The sequence below is a fragment of the Lissotriton helveticus genome, chromosome 1_1, assembly GCF_964261635.1.
Source record: "Lissotriton helveticus chromosome 1_1, aLisHel1.1, whole genome shotgun sequence".
In the NCBI taxonomy this organism is placed as follows: domain Eukaryota; kingdom Metazoa; phylum Chordata; class Amphibia; order Caudata; family Salamandridae; genus Lissotriton; species Lissotriton helveticus.
Genome location: NC_136057.1, coordinates 1,773,639,115 through 1,773,659,648, shown reverse-complemented (window position 1 = coordinate 1,773,659,648; position 20,534 = coordinate 1,773,639,115). Strand labels below are relative to the sequence as shown.

Genomic DNA, 20,534 nt, shown 5'->3' with positions numbered 1-20,534 from the left:
GCTTCAAAAGTTAATTAATACTGGAGTAATAAGAATGGAAGGATGGGCTCAAGAGTAGAATCTATGCATCAAGAGACAATTAACACTGGAGTAATAAGGATGGAAAGATGGGCCCAAGAGTAGAATCTATGCTTCAAAAGTTAATTAATACTGGAGTAATAAGAATGGAAGGATGGGCCCAAGAGTAGAATCTATGCATCGAGAGACAATTAACACTGGAGTAATAAGGATGGAAAGATGGGCCCAAGAGTAGAATCTATGCATCGAGAGACAATTAACACTGGAGTAATAAGGATGGAAAGATGGGCCCAAGAGTAGAATCTATGCTTCAAAAGTTAATTAATACTGGAGTAATAAGAATGGAAGGATGGGCTCAAGAGTAGAATCTATGCATCAAGAGACAATTAACACTGGAGTAATAAGGATGGAAAGATGGGCCCAAGAGTAGAATCTATGCTTCAAAAGTTAATTAATACTGGAGTAATAAGAATGGAAGGATGGGCCCAAGAGTAGAATCTATGCATCGAGAGACAATTAACACTGGAGTAATAAGGATGGAAAGATGGGCCCAAGAGTAGAATCTATGCTTCAAAAGTTAATTAATACTGGAGTAATAAGAATGGAAGGATGGGCCCAAGAGTAGAATCTATGCATCAAGAGATAAATAATAATGGAGTAATAAGGATGGAAAGATGGGCCCAAGGGTAGAATCTATGCATCAAGAAATAATTAATACCAAAATAATAAGGATGGAAGGATGGGCCCAAGAGTAGAATCTATGCATTAAGAGTTAATTAATACTGGAGTAATAAGGATGGAAGGATGGGCTCAAGAGTAGAATCTATGCATCGAGAGATAATTAACAGTGGAGTAATAAGGATGAAAGGAATGTTTCTATTCTTTGTTGCATAGAGTCTGCTCTTGGGCCCATCCTTTCATCCTTATTATCCCAGTATTAATTAACTCTTGATGCATAGATTCTAGACCCAAGACCCAAGAGTAGAATCTATGCATCAAGAGTTAATTAATACTGGGATAATAAGGATGAAAGGATGGGCCCAAGAGCAGACTCTATGCAACAAAGAATAGAAACATTTGATAGACTAGTACAGTTGGGGACAACTATGAAACAGGAGAGTTGATTAACATTGAGTATAGTATTACTGTTGGGCACAGGGGTCGAATCTATGCCGCGTGAGAAGATGAACATTGAGTGTAGGCACATACTTGAATACAAGAGTTATATTTATGTGATGTAACAAGAGAGAAGGTTAAAAATAGATATAGTAAGATGGTTGGGCTAAAAGGAGAAGATATTAAACCATTGATAGAAATAAATGTCAAATGCAGTAATATGTTGTGTAGAAGAATCACATGTATGCAACACAAGCCTGTGAACATTGACAGGAAGAGTGTGATTAGGAACAAGAGACAAAGTCTAAGGAAAATAAAAGAGACAAGGATGGAAAACTGGTCTGACTAATGCACTTTAAGCGGCTTCCGGGACTTCACATTTTAGGTAACTATGATATGTTCTTTGGATAGGGGAAGAGTCCACGACTGGCCAGAAAGTAGTGTTAGATGTAGCAAGTGAGACAGGGCATAATGAGAAGTTCTTGTGGATTCTGGTTTGGTCCCTAGTTTTTCTAAAATTATTGAGAGAGAGGCTGAAGTAGTCTTCAGTGACCTAGCAGTAATTGTGCCTGTAGCCATGCCCTTGCCAACAGTAATTCACCTCCAGATAGTTATTCTGTCAGTAATTTAATTTACCCAGAAAACATACCCCATGAGTTACTGTCTGAGTAATAGTGTCACATGTAGTTACTGTGCCCATTTTTGATGTGGGGCCACTAATCAGCATTAAGTGGTCCCAGGAGGAACTCCCGCTGTTCTGAGCTGCACCGGGTCAGCACTGCTGGTCATTACACTGTACCTTCTTGTCGCTCAGGCCCGACACCTGGTCCACATACTCCTCTTGGATCATGAAGGCTGCCAGGTTGGCAGTGTAGCTGGCCAGGAAGATGACAGCGAAGAAGGCCCAGACCGACACCATGATCTTGCTGGTGGTGCCCTTTGGATTCTGCACAGGCACAGAGTTGTTGAAGACCAGACCCCACAGCAACCAGATGGCTTTGCCGATGGTAAACGAGGGGCCTCCCGGCTCTGCAGGAAACAAAGGAGAACATTTAGCAGTGTGGGCGTGAATATCCACATACAGCTCCGCCCACTGCTAGTCATCTTACAGATGTACATTTTTTAACCTACATAAAATTGTATATGATATTAACTCGTGTACATTTCCATGCCTATGTACAAAGACACATGGTTGAAACAAAGTCTGCAGTGCCGGTCATGTCTGAAACCTAAACACATGGCTGTTAAGTTGGATAAATCTTTGCATTTTTACAAACTCTTCTTTCAATGTATGCAGTCCTCATCAAACAGAAATGGGGAACGCTAGTTCAGAAGCCACATAATAATATCAGTGAACACTGCACTTGCAGCCTGATTCATCAAGCCGAAATCGGCTCGCAAAGGGCCAGATTCTGAGGGCCAGATTCTGAGAATCTGGCCCTTTGCGAGCGCTATTTTTGCATGTGGGATTCATCATCCCAAATGCAAAAATCGGTAATATTGCGATTTCGCTATTTTGCGAGGTATTACATTTAAGGAATCTCTATTTGAGATTCCTTAAATGCAATTCATCATCCATTTAAAAATTGCGAATTCGCAATTTCGGCCCGCTATTTACCGCGAGGTCAAACCTCGTGGTAAATAGCGAAAACTTAGAAAAATGCTTTTAAAAGCATTTTTCTAAGTTGCATGTTGCACACACACATGTCCTTTGGACATGTGTGTGCGCAACACCTGTTTCAATTTGCATTTAAGGGGTGCTACAGGGTGTCCTTTGGACACCCCTGGCACCCTTTAAATCGCTATCTCATTTGCGATTAGCTAATTGCTAATCGCAAATAAGGAATACTCCCCATTCATTCCTATGGGCCTTTTGGAATGAATGGGGAGTATTCCTTATTTGCGATTAGCAATTTGCTAATCGCAAATAAGGAATGTGAAGGAATTGCTATTTATTTAGCAATTCCTACATGAATCCCGTTTTGCAAGTCCTTAATAGCGATTCCTTATGAATCGCTATTAGGGGCTCGCAAAACGGGAGAATGATGAATCAGGCTGTTAATGTGTTAAAAAAAAGAGTAATGGATTGGTCCAACCTCTTTTTTTAGGAACCCACTGCTGGTGCAGCTGAATGTTGTGACTGCACGAAATATCAAATCTAGGTAGTCTTGATTCCACCTCCTTCCTATTTCTTCCACCATCTTACAGTTCCAGTCCCTTCATCTCACTCTTGCCGTTTGTTTTTCATCTAGGCTTCCTCCATTTGTCACTGCCTTTTATTCCTTCTTTCTTCTTTTCTGGCCCTTCTCGCTTGGGCTGGGTCAAAGCCTGATGATGAAAATCAAGTCATGATCCCTAAAAACGCATGCTACCGTTAACTACTTGCACAAATCAATAGCTCTGTCAATCAAGCAGCAACTCATTTCTCCACTACTATGGTCTCAAAGTGCATGTTTTTTCATGGCATATAAGAGCCAACTCTATCCACTCCAAAATAATGAATTTACATCATCTCTTCATCTACTTCTTCACCCCAGTCCTCATAACATAAAGTGTGTGCATGACTCAAACAGGCATCCTGCTGCCTATCCAAACAAAAAATGCCCTGGGCCCTTACTGAGGGCCAACCCCTTCCCCTCCAAGCACTATAGCCCAGAGCACCACTAACCCAAACTTCTGTTTTTGTGTTTTTCTGAAAGTGGACCCCCTGCTCTACCCCTGTCTGGAGGTCCACCATTGTGTATTTTCCTTTCTGTCTGGGCCTAATGCCTGGCACAGATCTACAGGTGCAGGATAATGGTTTTTTGACCCTGCATGGGAAAGAAGACCCAGCCTGAAGCAGCTTCTTCATGTGACTCGTGTCTTTAGTATTGCTTGGCCCCTCACCTCGCGGCTTTATCCCTCCTTTCCGTTACCTAGATATACTCAGTGCAGTTTATTCTCTTCCTCTTCCCCAAGCTGTGAAGGATAGGTGCTGCTCGCAGTTGCATGCTGATGTGAGCAGGCAGTTTTCTTTTAGTGTAGTGGAAACCAGGCCATTATCTTGCTGCTGTTGGCTCTTTATGGGTGGCAGGGATGGTATTTAAGCACCATCTCTCTTCTCCCTTTGCATCCATAGGACTGAGCTCTGGTTTCTGTGAAGAATCACAGCACGTGCAAAGAGATGTCTCCCACTCTTGCTGCGAGGTTGTGGGGTGGTCCTTTCTAAATCAGACCTAAAATTCCTCATGAAGAAGACTTCAGGTCACCTCCTAGAAGAGAGTGACTCTGAAAAAAGGGCTGAAAAAAGTAAGCATGCTGATGTGTTCCATCCTTCCTCTTCTGGCTGTTCAGAATCTTCTTTGTATCTTCCTTCCTACTGCTACTCTTCACAGGAATGCAACATAGAAAGGGATGAGGCATTTTGATCCTAATTGCAAATATGTTCTACCTACTATCTTATTTTATCTCATCTTATCTCAGGGACAATCTTGGCTTTCCAACTGCTGAACCTTATTCAAGTACTAGGGGGATTTGTTCTGCCAATTGGATTAACCCTTTGCTGCAAAACATCCCATACATCCAGTAGTCATGAACTTGATCTATCATGGGTGGCGTGGTCTCTACATGGCTGCCATCACCCAGTATATGTCAAATGTCTAGCCTCCTGAAAGTTAGGCACTGATTTCCCACAAGCTTTGTGAGGGGACCCCATGTTTGCGAAGCTGATGAGCTGGTCCACCAGAATCCCAGGGGGTGCTTAATCCTATCGCTCAAGTTCATCATCTTGTGAAAGCTAGACTTCATCATATCTGACCTTAGCCTCAGCCTCACTCTATGAACAGATACCTAAACCACATATACATAACAATCATTGGTCAAACACATCTCTTTACTTTCTGCAGTCATTCTGAATCGCATGGACTGTTCTGAGCTCTTGGCTAAAATGGAGGTCTGGGTTCATTTTGTTTGGTACTTCATTTGATGTTCTTCTCTCCTCCTCTTTGGCTGCTGGTGCTTCGATGTTGGTGCATCAGCAGATGTGGGCCTGTGACTCGAAAATATCCAGAAGGCTACTATCATGAACATCCCTTTGTAGTGATCTTTTATTCTGCTCTGAATGACATGCTACATTCGGGACTTGTTTGTGGAGGCTATTATGGGCAGACCCTTCCACCTAGGTTCATGGCCTCGAAGGGAATTGGTCCGATCATTGAACTGAAAGGAACTGATCACAACTCTCTTTGCTCTCAAGACCTTTGACATTCGGTTCGGAGTCACTTAGTGGTGGTGGTCTGGACTAAAAACCCAGTCTCCAAAGTCTATATTAACTGTCAGGATGGAATTTTCAAAGTCCCTGTCAGTAGTGGCAGTCACGATTTATTCATGCGCTCACTTGCCACTGTTTAAATCTGTCCATATCCGAGAGGTGGACATGCGGCTTGCAGATTCTCTAAGTCGGGTCTTCCCTTTCTCCTGGGAAATTGTATATCTCAAGAACTTTTCTCTGTCTGAAGTAGGCACTTCAGATTTTGTTTTGTGGACCTCTTTGCTTTGAGAACAAATTGACGGCTACCTATTTTTTATACCAGGATCCAAGAAACAAGGGCAGGAGTCTAGGATGCTGCCTTGTGCCCCTGGATGTCCAGTTTCCTATATGCCTTTTCTTCCTTTCCTCTCCTTCCTCTGTGCTTAGCCATACTTTGAAGGGAACAAGCAGAAGTTCTTCTAATAGTGCTCCTGTGGAAATTAATGGGCTAGTTTCTCCTGTTATTCTTGACTTCCAGGGAATTAGCACTCCTCTCCCATTGTTCCCTCAAATTCCAATTCTTCTCACGGAGGCCTCCTGAAGACTTCAACTGTCAGACTGGTAGTTGGGGCTCCATTGATAAAGTCTGACTTCGGATATGGCTCTTTCACCATCATTGGTCTTCATTCAATGACTGGTGTGTTCATAGAGGGAGGTCCATCCTTTGGATGCGAACCTACGCGTATTCTTTGGCTTCCTCAGGAGAGGGTTTATTTTAGCGTTCCTGTTACTATTCTCTGTGTTCAATGGGCTACCATCAAGACTTTTCATGACCTCTCGGGTAGTACGCTGAATACTGTGCTTTTAGGTATCCGTCCTTTGAAGGGATTGTCTTGGCCCCGTACTTGTCTCAATGCTGCTTTTCCTATCTGTTATCTTTGCTGGAGTTGGGGGTCCTGCAAGTATTTCCTTTCAATCTCTTGCACTATTATTTTCTGCAGTTGTTGTCATTTAAGGTCCTTTTCCAGGTGGCCACCATCACATCTCAATCACTGGGTGGCTGGTGTTGTCTTGTCAGCAGCGTCCTCTCACCGCAAGGTCTTTCTGAACTGCTTTGTTCTTTGGCAAATCCAGGGTTTGTCTCAACAATCCTCTCTCCCTTCTACTGCTCACAGGAGACTGTGCTCCCTGCTATCTTTCCTGATCCCTTGACACCAGCTGAAGTCTGGCTACGTTCTTCATGTTGTTCATCAAGGGGTAGGCATCTACTTGGCTTTCAACACTGCCTTTCATCTGTGTTATTTCCTGTTAGCTTTGGGCATGCTTGTTATAGCACCAATCCTTCTGTACCCAGTGTGTCTTAACGCATGGGCATGCTGGGTAGTTGCCCAGGGGCCCACAAGCGTAGGGGCCCCACGTGGCTCAGAATTTTACACAATTTTCTGCTAAACATTTTTATTCCTGTGAGTGGTTCTGTAGGCATGGCCCAGTGCACTACTTTGCCTGGGGGCCATAATCCTGTCAGATGACCCTGTTTGTACCCACACACAGTTGCTGGTTGAGAGCTATTATTTTCATGGGCTGAGACCTTTCTGGTCTTTCCTGTCGAGTGGAGGTGGTAGGTCATTCCACGTGAGGGACGCGCAACTCCTGGGCAGAGTTCATGAGTACGACCTTGAAGGACAAATGTGGTGCTGCTACTTAGTCTTGTCTTTCCACGCTTGTTTCACACTACCAGCTAGAAGTGGTTTCTTATGGGAAGGGGTCTTTGGTTCACTTGTGTTGTCTTCCATTCTGCTGAATGGGCTCATTAATTACATTCTTTAGGTTGATTAAAGTTGGTGTGAATGCTGACCTTGATTAGTTCTAGCTATATATGTTTCTGGACAGCGCATATGTGTTCTTTTTTTTTTTTTGTCCTCATCTCACCTTGGATCAATGCAGGTTTAACAAGCCGTCTACGGTCAACCTGGGCGCCCTTTGACTCACTGCATAAATCTCTATGCCCCCTGGGCTACCTCTTGTGGCTGAGGTCAGGTGTAATCATTGGACCGGGGAACCGAAAGCTTTATGCTAGAGATTAATCAGATGTAAACGTCTGCCCCAGTTCAGAAGAGGGGACCATATGTCTACCTGTCTCCCTAGCTGGTCTCCCTGATCCCTTTGGGCGATGTTAAATATAGATTTTACCCAACTCTCTCTATTGGGGGGTATCGGATCTTTCCATTTTAGGCAGATTTCTCTCCTGGCTATGATTATCAGATACAATAATAAACCTTTTTCCAGCTGAGAGAGCACCTCATCAGTAAAGTCGTTTTTGCCACATATGACCAGGTTAATGTCCGTTTCCAGATCAATACTAAAAATTGCAACCAGTATTTCTCTCACATTTTTCCAAAATAAAATGAATTCTGGACAGTCAAAAAACATGTGTAAGTCGTCAGCCTTGTCGAGATTACATCTGGGGCATTTGGGGGAGGGGCTTGGGGCAAACTTTGCAATTTTGGCCGGTGTAAAGTAGAGCCTATTTAACGCAAAAAGGTGATTCCTTTTTAGGCTTGCTGGTTTTATATACTTATACAAGATTTTAAAGGATGATTCAAACCTTTCCTCTAATGGACAAACCTGAGGAAGGGAATTCCACACAGCGGCTTGGGGCGGGATCACACTATTCTCCGCCTCGAGCAGCTTAGCATACCAATAGGCTATTTCTTTTTTCTTTGGCTGCGGATCTAAAAAAAGCTGTTCGAGCTCCTAATCTCCTTTGATTTCGCTCTCTTCCGCTTCATACCATGATCTCAATTGTATGTATTTGAATCTTGAAAGTGTGGGACCAATCTTGGCCGATAGATATTCCCAAGGGAGTAAACCATCCACGTCTACCAGTTCTGACCATGTCTCCATACCCTCCCTCCACAATGGAATCGCTAGGCTGTCTTTCAAGCACTCTGCGGTCCGGGTGAGTCCCATATTGGGGCTAAGTTGGAGAAGTATCCAAGCCCCCATACTCGCCTCAGCCTGTACCATGTTAACAAGGCAGCTTTCAAGACCTTCAAGCGTACTCGTTTAAAAAATCTGGGCGTCCCAAATTTAAACAGGAATCGGCCTTGCCCGGTATCTCCTTCTGCAATAGTCATTTCCCTCAAAAGGCTACCCCACTTAGATTTGGCCGGTGTTGTAAGCAACATTCTAATGTTTTTAAACTGGAATGCCATTAAGTACCAGTTAATATCTGGTAAAGTCAAGCCGCCTTATAGTAGCTTCCTTCTCAGTTTCTTCCATGACAGTCTTGCACTTTTTTGTCCCCCATATGAAACTTCCAATCTTCCCCTGGATTTTATTAATAGCTTTGTGTGGAAAAGTAAGGGGGATGGTATTAAACAGGTAAGTCAATTTTGGGAGGACTGTCATCTTTACCAGGTTGACCCGGCCATAGATAGACAAGGGGAGGTTTTTCCATCTTGCAAAGAGGTACTCTATATCTTTCTCAGCCTTAGCCAGATTTAACATGGGGATTATCTTTAGATCTTTTACAATTGTAATCCCCAAATACCTAAACTCCCCACTTTCTGGGCCACCTCTGTACACTGTGTTCCAACACATGATTTCCGTTTTAGCCGAGTTAGCAAGATAACCCGACAGTGTCCCAAACTCTTGCAGCAATGTCTCATTCCGAGGAATGGCTATATTAGGATCACATGTATATATAATGACATCTTCTGCGTAGAGAGCTATTTTACACTGGTACTCTTGTGATTTGAATGGACTGATGATATTGTCCAGCCTGATCATTTGTGCCATGGGTTCGATGTAAATATTAAATAATAGAGGGGACAGAGGGCAGCCCTGTCTTGTTCCCCTCTTTATTTCAAAACTCGGAATCAAGGAGCCGTTTACCAGGATTTTCGCTGATGCCCCAGAATAGCATTTTATTAAAGTTTGTATAAATACAGGGCCTATTCCCACAGTTTCTAGTACCCCCCAAAGGTATCTCCAGCACACTCGGTCAAATGCCTTAGCGGCGTCTAAGGCCACTACTGCTAAGGGGTTGTTCCTCTTCTCAGCCAAGTCGATGTTACCAATCAAGGTCTGCGTTTGCTCCTGGATAAACCTTCCGACCATAAAACCTTTCTGGTCGGAGTTAATTAGGTTGGGTACAAGCTTTGCCAGCCTCCCTGCTAAAATACCCATAAAGATTTTATAATCGGCATTCAGCAGGGAGATTTGTCGGTAGGAATCGGGTAACAATGGGTTCTTCCCAGGATTCAAAATCAGAATTATTGTAGCCTCTTTCCAGGATCTTGGAACAGCCCCAGAAATGGAATAAACTGAGTTGAAGAGAGTCTGGAGGATAGGTGATAACTCTTCGCTTAATAGCTTATAGACTTCATTGGGGAGGGAATCAGGTCCCGCAGTTTTCATGTTTTTAGCTTTCTTGATTTGAGTCTTTATATCCTCCACCGAGATGGGTCTTTCTAGTGATTCATTTTCTGTTTTGGTTAAAACAGGCATGGACTTATCCCTAAGCCATGAGCTAATTGCTTGTGGGGAAGGTGCTATTTCCTCACTATATAAAGTTGTAAATAGAGACCGAAGACAATCCTGAATATCCTCTGAATTACTAGATCTTATTCCTACATTGTCAATGATAAGTTCATTTATATCATTTCTAGCTCGGTCTACTCGAGCTTTCCACACAAGCAATGCTCCAGCTCTCTCTCCATACTCAAAGTTTTCCATATTGCGTGTTTGCCATTGGGCCTTACATTTCCCATCCAAAAAGATCATTACTTTTTGTCTTGCATTCTCAAGATCTTTTTCTAGTTGTGCCAAGCGCCTAGGGCTGTCCTGGATTAGTTGATTTCTTTCTCTCTCAAGGTCTGATATTCTTACCTCCAGAGTCAGCCGCTCTTGTGCATTTTTCTTGTTTTTTATTCTTATTTGAGTGCCTAACACCCCTCTTAAATTAGCTTTATAGGCGTCCCAAATTTGGTCCATTGAACTAGAACCCATATTAAATGTGAAAAATTCAGTTGAAGCCGCTTTTGCTACCTGGATGATATTTGTATCGCTCAAGTAGGCTCTATTTAGAGTCCACCTTGAGTGTCGACATGCTCCACTAGTGGTGAAAGTAAAAAGTAAAGGGGCATGGCCCAAAAGATGCCTAGGTGCTACAGAGATATTTTGGATCTTGTCAATGTCTTCTTTATTGACTAAGACATAGTCTATCCTTGCAAGGTGGTGGTATTTTTTACTGTGGAAAGTAAAGCCTTGTGAGTCTCCCATCTTCGCTCTCCAAACATCTACCATATTTATATTGAGGAGAAGATTCTTTAGAACCCTTCTCGATCTTGGAGATCCAATCACTCTACTGCGATTGGACCTGTCCATTACTGAGTCTAGGCGAATGTTAAAGTCGCCCCCAACAATCATTGGAGGTGACACTAAAATAAGATTCTCTTGCAGTTTAACCAAGGAAGAGGGGTCGTCCACATTCGGACCATAAAAAGAACTACATGTAATTCTTTCACCTTCCACCTCTAACTGGGCAATAATCCATCTTCCTGATTGGTCTGTGAGGACCGATTTTACTTCACATTTTAGACCCCTCTTAACCAATATTGCCACTCCTCGACAATGTACCACTTGCTGAGAGTGACAGAAACACTGTAACCACGATAATTTAGCGAAGATGTTCTCAGATCTATTTGGGTTAGATGCGTTTCTTGTGGTAGGCAAACCTGTATTGGCAACATCTCTATATATTTGAGGATTAGTCTCTGTCTTCTTGGGCATCTTAGACCGTTCACATTCCAAGAAATAAATTGAATATTAAGACCTTTGCGCATATGTCTTCTTAGATATATCCTCACATTGTAAAGAGTGGGACAATGATGTGTATGAGGAGGTAATGCCTTAATTGCCTCAGGTATTGGTAGTTTAATCCCTGCAGTTTCATTTTCCTCATTTCTGTGCTTACATCACACCCTTCACCCTGGGTGGATCTATGGCTTCTTTTTTGGGAGTTTGGGCCCACCATTAAGGAGTTGGGATTGGAGGTGCTTTGGATTATAGTGTATGGAACGGGTGAGGACCTTGGACATTTTCAGGTCTGGCCAAGAGACCACTTTAGCTGTCTAATCAGCCTCATGTTTTCCAAAAATCTTAATTAAAGGACATAGATACATAAAGGGGCTTTCTGTCAGCCCTCTTCATCCGTTGGTCTGTTCAAGTGTCCTTCGTGTTTTGCTTCTGCCCACCACAGCATACATCAGGCTGCAATGGGTCAGTGCTCTTCCACCACTGGCTGTTTTGCACCGCGAGCCATGGCATTTTGCTGATCATGTGTGCACACCTTAAGTTCCAGAGCATCGTAAGCAAAATACACCTGACAGAATTTTCTTGCCATAAATATTGCCTCATCGAGTACAAATTGTACACCCAATCCAACAATATTTTTGTAAATGATATTTACGACACAATATTTCTGTCAGAAGATATTGTTGCTAACGACATTCTGAAACACACACCTTTTGCACAGCCACCTGAAAGGAAAGCACTTCAGGATCAGCCGTGCCTGGGCTAGTCGTCCTCACCTATATTTTTTTAATATTTTTTTCAATGTTTTGCTTGTTGTATATGTTTACAAAATGTTGTATATGTTTACAAAAAAAAAAAAAAAACAGGGATTCTGGCCCGGGCCCAGGCTTATTTGCTTTGACACTGCTAGTTTTATTTTAGGTGAACAACATGGGGCCTGTTTGAGGCGTGAATGAAGTTCATTTTGTAAAGACTGGGTCGAGGAAGATGGTAACGGAATATAGAGTGTCAGTAAATAATGGAGGACCTGAACCGAATTGTGCACAAAGGTAAAACGTTTAAGACTCCTGAAAATGTACGAAAGGGCAGATCTTTAGATGTCACTTTTATATCATAATATGCAAATAAAGGTAATATTAAGTTAAAAAAAATGATAACGAACAACCGAATAGCCGCTAGATGGCAGCATTCGGTACGAATGAAAGCAGAACTGGCCTGGCGGGAGGAAGGTAAAGGATTCACAGCAAAGTAACAAACGGAAACAGAAAGCCTGGCTGTATTTTGACACGGACTCGAACATGCGGGTTTTGTGTAAGGAGAATCTTACCTCTGCCGTCGGCAAGGCACCGGTTGTACCCCACAGGGCTGAAGTACTCGAAGACAAATACAGCGACAGCCGATACAATCAGGAGCATGACGAACATCATCACCCAGACATCAGCACTGAAGGGTTCTGGGAGGAAGCGAGAAAGAAGGCGAGGTCAGGACGTTTTCAAAGAAGAAGCAACTGCAGTAGGATTTACCTCAGAAAGTGATCGGAGGTGCATAATCTCCCGTCCCCCACACGCTGCTGTCCAGGGCACTGAGGCTACCTCACATCTGGAAGCAGAATCCGCCTCTCCGTCACTCACAGGTGTGGCACTCACTGCTGGGTCTGGGGCCCCCTATCCATCGCTGATGACCCCCTCCCCCGTGATTGGTGGGTGGATGGGCCCACCTGCTCTATTACTGATAGGTCATGTGACAGCCATCACTCGTGGGTTTTGGGACCCGCTGTCACCGGCAGGTGCTTAGCCACACTCCCTCTATTCATTACTGATGTTGCCTCCATTTTCTACGAGTTATGCACCTTCCCGACCGTTGCCTGTGAGTGGTGTCGCTTTCCGCCCACCTCCTGTGAGTGATGCCAAGTCCGCCATGTTCCCCCTCAATGGTGGCACTTCCTCTCCACTGCCTGTGAGTGATAGCCTATTCAGGGTCGGATTAGGATCACAATTTGGCCCGGGCACTCCCCCAAAAAGTGCCCCACTTTCCCGGATCGTCCCTTTCAGGATCACCTTCACGTATCACGTTAGTCTCATTAGACTAATTTTTTTGAGAAATGTTTGGTAAAAGAAATATTTTAAAGCTTCTAGAGCCCGTGACATTGGCATAACTAGAAGCACTGCATGCAGGCGAGGAGAAATAAAATAGCCTACGGCCACAACACTTGATCTGGCTAGGGTTGCCACCTGCACGGTATCAAATGGAAGAAAACCACCCAAAGCCGGTATTTTTTCATCTGACAGGTATGTACTTTAAGTAGTCAATGTAAGGCGAAAGCACTTTAAAATGTGTTCTAAAGCTGCCTTAATTCTCTGTGACTAGTATTAAAACTAAAAAAGAAAAGCTGAAAAAGTATGTTAAAATGGATTAGGGACTTTTTTTTTAAATATAAAGAGTTCTCTTTAATTATTAATAATTATTGTCCAGCCTTGGTACACTCTGTCTGGTTATTTCTAGTTAATAGAGAGGTTTTTTTTTTAAGTTTCAGTTGCGGCTCTGAGCTTGAAAAGGTACGAAAACTCATTAATAGTGTTAATCTCAAACAGTGGAAAACAGTCCACTCACAACTTTCTCTAGTTTCCCCAGAGGTATAAGCGCTAGAAGTGAGTTCTGCTTGGGCACTCATATTTCTGGTTTAACAACATCCCTGGACCACTCAACGCTGTGGAGAACAGAATCTGAAAATGTGCTGGGTGATGCCCTCCTCTTGCCCCAATGTCTTCTTTATAAATGCAAAGGGCCGATGTGTTATGTATTCGTTTTGTGCAGTGCCACTCATTGCCTTTCTCAGTGCCTCGATGTAGCCACAAATGTGCGTTGTGACAAAAAAATGAGAAATCTGGATGCGCAATAAATACTCCAGTTACCATTCTCTAAAGTTATCTATGCCTGTACGTTTCTGAGACCCGCAATCCTAAAAAAAAAAATATATATTAAAAAAAACGAGCCCACTTTTCACGAAGTGCAAATTGCACAGACCTTTTGCAGGCAACTCCCACAAAGTACGGAACATCCCTCTTTTGTGTGCATCAACTATCTTCTAAAACACACTGGTTCAGGAAGCCCTTTCTATAGCTGCATAACATTCTTTTTGTCTAACAGCATAGGAGCCTCAGATAATTAGATCTACGAAGCTGGTTTTACAGGAGCTCACGATTTGCAGGCTCAGTTCATGATATAATAGTTTATTCTGCTTTAGTCAGTTACTCCTATAATCAGGGGCCCATCTGGTTTTACCACATGTGCACTTGCTTTACGTCTCGCTGACATCTGCATGTACTGCAGTGTTAATTTAACTATTATTGTAAATGCTAGTTTACAGCACTGACACTGTTCCACTCAGTGCTTTGTGTACTTTTCTAGGCTCACGTTTTGAGCAGCAATTTAGGATTAATCTTAATGTTATATCCAGTCATTTAAGCCCTGCATCCAGAAACAAGGCCTAAAAGACACTGGGGCTGCGGTGAGAACACCTGGTCTCTTGGAGGCCGCTTCTCTTACCCCCTACCAGCCCACCATAGACTGAGGTGAGAATGGGGAATGGCCGTAAAATCACCTCTTCTTTCTGCCTCCCTCATGTAGGCTCCTGCCTATTCACGCTCTCCCTATTGCCCCCATAACCTGAAGGTGATGGCCCGGCAGGGGATGACACTGCTTCTCGCCAGGCAGGCCCCACAAAGATGGGGGCCGAGACCAGAATGCCCCAAAGGCCAGAGCAACACCGAGCTCCCAGCCTCAAATTACAGAGGGTCAGGAGAGAGCCCGGGATGCTGGCGCCTCATTACAGTGGCCTGGCGTAGACAGTAGGTATATTGTACAAGTTTCCAGAGGCTTAAAAAAACGGCCCATAGATGCCCCTGAAGCACCGGCCCATCGCCCCATGCCCGACTTCCCAATCCAACGCTGGGCCTATTACCCAGAAGAGGACACATGCCCTCCATTGCTGACGAGCAATGGGTGCTGGAACCTCCACTCAGTTGCCTATGAGATAAGGCACATATACAATGTTTCCTACCAGTGATGATGGTTCCCCTCTATTGCAGGTGAGTAAAACAGCAATGCTTAGGATTGACCAGGGCTCAGATACGTTCAAGTGCACTACCGGGGGGAAAGGTCTCTTTTCCTCACTACTTCACTCATGCACTCCTGTAAAAGCCAAACGGCCGTGCCCAATGGCAAATGTTCCAGGTTGTTACCTAGGAAGGCAGAAGGAGAGACCGTTCCATTGCTGCGCGAGACCATGACGCTGATACCCGTCTCGATGAAGGGGACAGAGAAATCAATGACTTCCGACCGCTCCTCGTTGATGGTCAGAGATCCCACGGCCATGTAAGCCCGCTTGGTGACCACCTGGAGGAAGAGAGGTGCAAACACAGAGCCAATCAGAGATAGAAGGTTGGAGTCAACCGAGGGTGGGGCAAGCACAGAGCCAATCAGAGAGAGAGAGAGAGAGAGAGAGATGTGCTGTCACCCAAGGAAGGTGCAAAGAACAAATCAAAGAAGGTGATGTGGGGGCTACTAAGGGAAACACAAACACAGAGCCAACCAGAGAGAGTGGGGTCAACCAAGGGAGGAGCAAGGGGGAAACACTCAGATGAGGTCATTAACCTTGTAAGAAGGGTCAGCACTGAGGGAGAAAGGGTCCTTAGTGCTGTATGAGGGAACAGCACTGAGAGGCATGGCAAACACATACAGTCCTCCAGAGTACCGCGGACACATACCCTCTCGGCCTATAGGATGCAGATACTTACCTCGCCGACCAGGCCATTCCAGGTGCCATTGATCTTCTTTCCGTGTTTGCCATTGGTCACCAGGTAGAGGTCATAGGTGAACTTGACGTTTTTGGCGATCTTCTTCAGGATGTCAATGCAAAAGCCCTTACAGCAGCGTTTTATGTAATTGCCACCTTCTTCTGTCCGGTTCCTGTAAAGAACAAAATGGGTTCAGGTAGGACACCGCTTTCTTATGACGTCAGTCTACAGCTTTGTGCTACAACAGACATACATGACCCTCGAATAGCATAAAAGGCCAATTTTATATGGAAATGGATGCATATCTTTAACTTTTATTAAACAATAACATCAGTTTTGTGATCTAAGGCACAATCCACTCCCCCGCACATCACACAGCCACTCACCTCTCACACCAACTTCCATTCACCAAACCAAATACCTCGTTCCATCCTTCCCCACTCCGATCCTTACATTCTTGCCGTCTCCCCAGGCTCTCTTTCTTTATCTCCCAAACACCCTCCCCTGAACTCACTTTCACCCAACAAGGTATCGCATATCGCTTTTTCTCCCGTGCACAGCCCTTCTTCCCCCCCCAAGGGTGTGGAAGAGCCTGCATGTGACTCTCCACCCCCCAAGACTTCCACGTACCACCCCTGCAACCTGTCCTAACTTTGGCAAAAACAACTCTGTAACAAGACAAGTCCCCCCATTCCCTGACCACTTCAACATGTAGGGTGGGTAGGCGGACAAGGTTTTTAAATACCAAGAAACCCTCCCCAGAGATGCACATGCCCGGAAGAGGCAGATCACGCCTCTCTGGACCCTTATATGCTAATTCACTGACCCTCCCCTGCCCCCCTAACTACCTATCCCCACCCTTGTCCTGTTTGGGGCATGAATACCCCTGGGGAAAGACTAGCATGCGACATGCTTTTCCCATGGGGCCATCATTCCCTAAATGAGGAGGTTGTTGATATCCCAATATCCTCTTTGCACCTTTCAGAAATCAGGGCTTTTTGCTCTATAGTGTTCATAAAGAATAACTGCATATTAGAATCGACCACATCTGCCATAGTGGGTTCCCTATGGCTCTGAGAGAAAGTGGGAGATAATTCTATTACCCTGATGAGCACCTGCCTAAGTTAGGCTGTTTTTGGAATTATATCTTGATTTGGACATGAATGACAACTGCTTGTAAACATTTGTAAAAAAAAGGATTAAATTAAAAAGAGGCCTCAATTCCACACGTACTCGAGACGTATCTGCTTGCGGCACGGCACAGTGTTACGCATGCACGTGCCACTTAGAGGGTCGACGTCCTCCACAATGACGAAAGGGGCCTCCTCCAGCGTGACAATACTCAGGTGGTCGTCCTCACGCTCTTCCGAGTCGGGGTACAGGTCAAAGCGGGGCCAGACATAGTACTTCATCTGCAGGCCCCGGTCCTTGTACTTTCCCACCTGGACAGAAGGGGGAAAAATTGTAGTGTTGTGAATGAAAACCGCTGAAGATAAAATTGAAATTGTTGTGAAGGACAACAACTAAAGATCTGAAAGATTGAACATCACATCACAATGCCGGAAACATGAGGTGCTCTGATTAACTTAAACCGAACTACTGAATTTTAATGTCCCACCCACTGCTCTGAAGGAAATAGTAATTGGGTCTTCCGTTATCACAACACAATTTTAAACACAACAAGTGCTGCACATCAATAAATTGATGGATCAATTAATTTTGTAAACAGTCAAAAGATCAGACATTAGCTAAATGTTATTGTCTTCCACCCTTCACTGAACTATGACACGAGATGTACCTTCATCCATATTTAAGCCCCCTGTCCACTTTAACTTCTACGTCCCTAACAACTGCACCCATTTTTAAAATAAAGATCGGCTTGCAATCAGTCATTTTGTCATCACAGACTAAAACAGTGAACAGAGATCTATTGAAGAGTGCCAAATAAAAACTGAGACAGGAAACAACAATCACTACCACGTAGAGAATATCATATGACAGAAACCTTTATAGCTTCAAAAAAGTAAACAAAGCCTGTGGGGAGGGGGTTATTTTTTAGGTACTGCAGTGAAAAAACACTCAAAGGTCAACAATAGAAAGGGGGGGTTGCGCAACTAATAAAGCCCTCTTCATGCCAACACCTGTGTTGTATGGAAGACGTACTGACCCTGAGGACATGCAGTGTCTCGCATGAGGAGGGTGGAACAACAGGATCAAAAGAGGGGCTACATTCCCTGTTCCATGCATCGCAAAGCAGAAATCCTTTTGCATTACTTTTTTTTGCTACGTTCTTGAAATCCCCTTTGCCGAAATAAATATACCTCAACAAACATTTTTTGAGCATGGTAATCCTGTCATAAATAATTTTCAACATCTAAATTATCTGTCCCTTATTTTCATAGAGATCGATTCACTCTTGAATTTTCGATCCGCCATCTTCTATCGTGTTTCCATACACAACTTCATGACAGAGATAAACCTGTTGTGTCTCTAGAGTGCACACAAGGCTCCACTTGAAGTCTCTTCAGTCACTATATTGGGATTCAAACTCAACAGTCTGTGGTTCAGCCATATTTTTTTAAGCCACTCTGTTCCTCTGACCCCGCGATAGTTGACTCTAAACGACTCACCTTCAACATTGTCTAATCTGACCCTCATGCCTTAATACTCTTTCTTCTCTCTTACTGCTCTCCCAGTCCTCACTGAGCCTTCCTGGACTCTTTCTCTGAACTCCTTGGCTCTTGTGGCACCTCAGCCAGGCATATAGACAGCCTAGCAAACTTACGATTAACTTCCCAACTCCATGAAATTTGCATACCTTGCAGCCTCTCTCTCCCAACACCCACTCAGTATCAAAGATGACTACCTAAGCTTACCCTATCCACCTTAACCTACAACTACCTGCTTCCTCTCCCTTGCACCAGACTAATACATTTGTTAGACTTTTCCATGCCAAGTTCACTTTTTTGATAGCTCTGATGGCTGCAATCTTCTTAAAGACTTTCAAACAGAACATATTCTAAGCAGTTTTTCACTGCCTATGCTATGACCACAATGCCCCTAACCTCTTCACTGCCTAGGACCGCAATGCCCCTGACTAGTCCCTTCCCTCTTTCCCCTTTATGGTAATCCATAGCAACATCAAACTACTGATGCTAGAAGGTCTCAGCATTGAAGGGGCCCATCTTAGATTGGATCTTCTCCTACCTCTAGCAGATCAAGCATCACCTTTACCTTGCTATACTCTTTAAAGCTCTCCAAGATCTTTTCTCACTTCCAGGCCTCCATAGAAAAATCCACAATGCTATGCACCATCCACAAAGTGCTTTAGAGAAAAGCCAGGAATAGCTAAAGAAAACTGTTGCCTGCTGTTTCCCAAGAACAACCTAAAGTCAGGCAAGTCAGGCAATGCAAATCTGAAACTGCACAGAATACCTGTGGTGTAGAAGGGTTAGGTTTAGGGATTTGTAGAGCACATGGCTACCCGTAGGCATCCCAGCGCTAGTGTGAGTCAAGATAGGAGAACCAGGAGAGTGCTGATCCTATCACTCTGAAACACAATGAGCCAAAAGCTGAGAGGCAAACCAAGCCTGCTATGTTAAGTAGAGCCACTGAGACTTCTTTTTTGCAGGGGGCTGTAGGGTGCTTACTATGCACCAAGCTTAAGAAGGGGCCACATTATGGCTTTAAAAACTATTGGACTCTCAAAAAACCAGTCGCCGAACCCTACATTATGTTTGAAGAACCCACGAGACAGACCCCAGGTGACACACTGCATTTTCACATCCTCGCACTGGAGGTCATTCAATAAGCTCCATGTTATATGCATTTAAAATTCAGCGGAGTGTCCATGGGGTGACAAGTTGGTGGTACAAAAGTATAAAAAATCAACACCAAACAAACAATGATATTCCAGTTTTACATTTTGCTTCCTTTATTAGTAGCTGTAATATGGGACCCTGTTGTATATAATTATCATTCATATCATTCCTCGTGTGTTTTCCCGTTCACTTGTTCATCTTCCCGTATACTTTCCTCAGTCTCTCATATTGTCTCGTGTAGGTCTTAATGTCTTGTGCCCTGTGCTTTAAATGGAAAAAAAGAAGTGTGGGTACTTACTGTCCTATAGTACCTAGGTGCTACTCAGAGGTGCTGATACTCTCCCATTATAAGCATTGTACTTTTAAATGAAAAAAGTGCCGTTATTCAGCACCTGTGAGCACCGGCTCATTTAAAGCACTGCTCATTCTTCATTGTGCCTGCCCTGGTGCCATCAGATATGTATAAAAGTATTTACTTTTGTAAAGTATAGGCATTCCATGTTGTTCTTCTTGTCAATCGTTAAACGGTTGGCAGCGGGGTCCAACAAAGATACCTGTTTTCTTAGCTTCTAATGAAGATGATTATTCCCACAGACCCAATTTAGTAAAAAAATTAGAAACCTCCTGTGGCACACTACACATGGGAGGATGTAATTCCGAAACCTCTGTACTTCCTATACATCATTTAAGGTACCCAGGTGTGAGCCCATACCTGTACCCCTTTCTGTCAGGAAC

At 43.9% G+C, this 20,534-nt stretch overlaps 1 protein-coding gene across 1 annotated transcript in view; it reads right to left on the bottom strand.

The window, feature by feature from the left end:
• Positions 1-20,534, bottom strand: part of GRIN2B (glutamate ionotropic receptor NMDA type subunit 2B) — a 493,334-nt gene that overhangs the window by 27,514 nt on the left and 445,286 nt on the right. The window contains exons 4-8 of the mRNA XM_078640153.1: positions 17,212-17,420; positions 15,979-16,150; positions 15,424-15,577; positions 12,510-12,635; positions 1,934-2,163 (exon numbers count right to left, since the gene is read on the bottom strand). Coding sequence (XP_078496279.1) covers positions 1,934-2,163; positions 12,510-12,635; positions 15,424-15,577; positions 15,979-16,150; positions 17,212-17,420 — 891 coding nt within the window. The remainder of the gene's footprint in view (positions 1-1,933; positions 2,164-12,509; positions 12,636-15,423; positions 15,578-15,978; positions 16,151-17,211; positions 17,421-20,534) is intronic.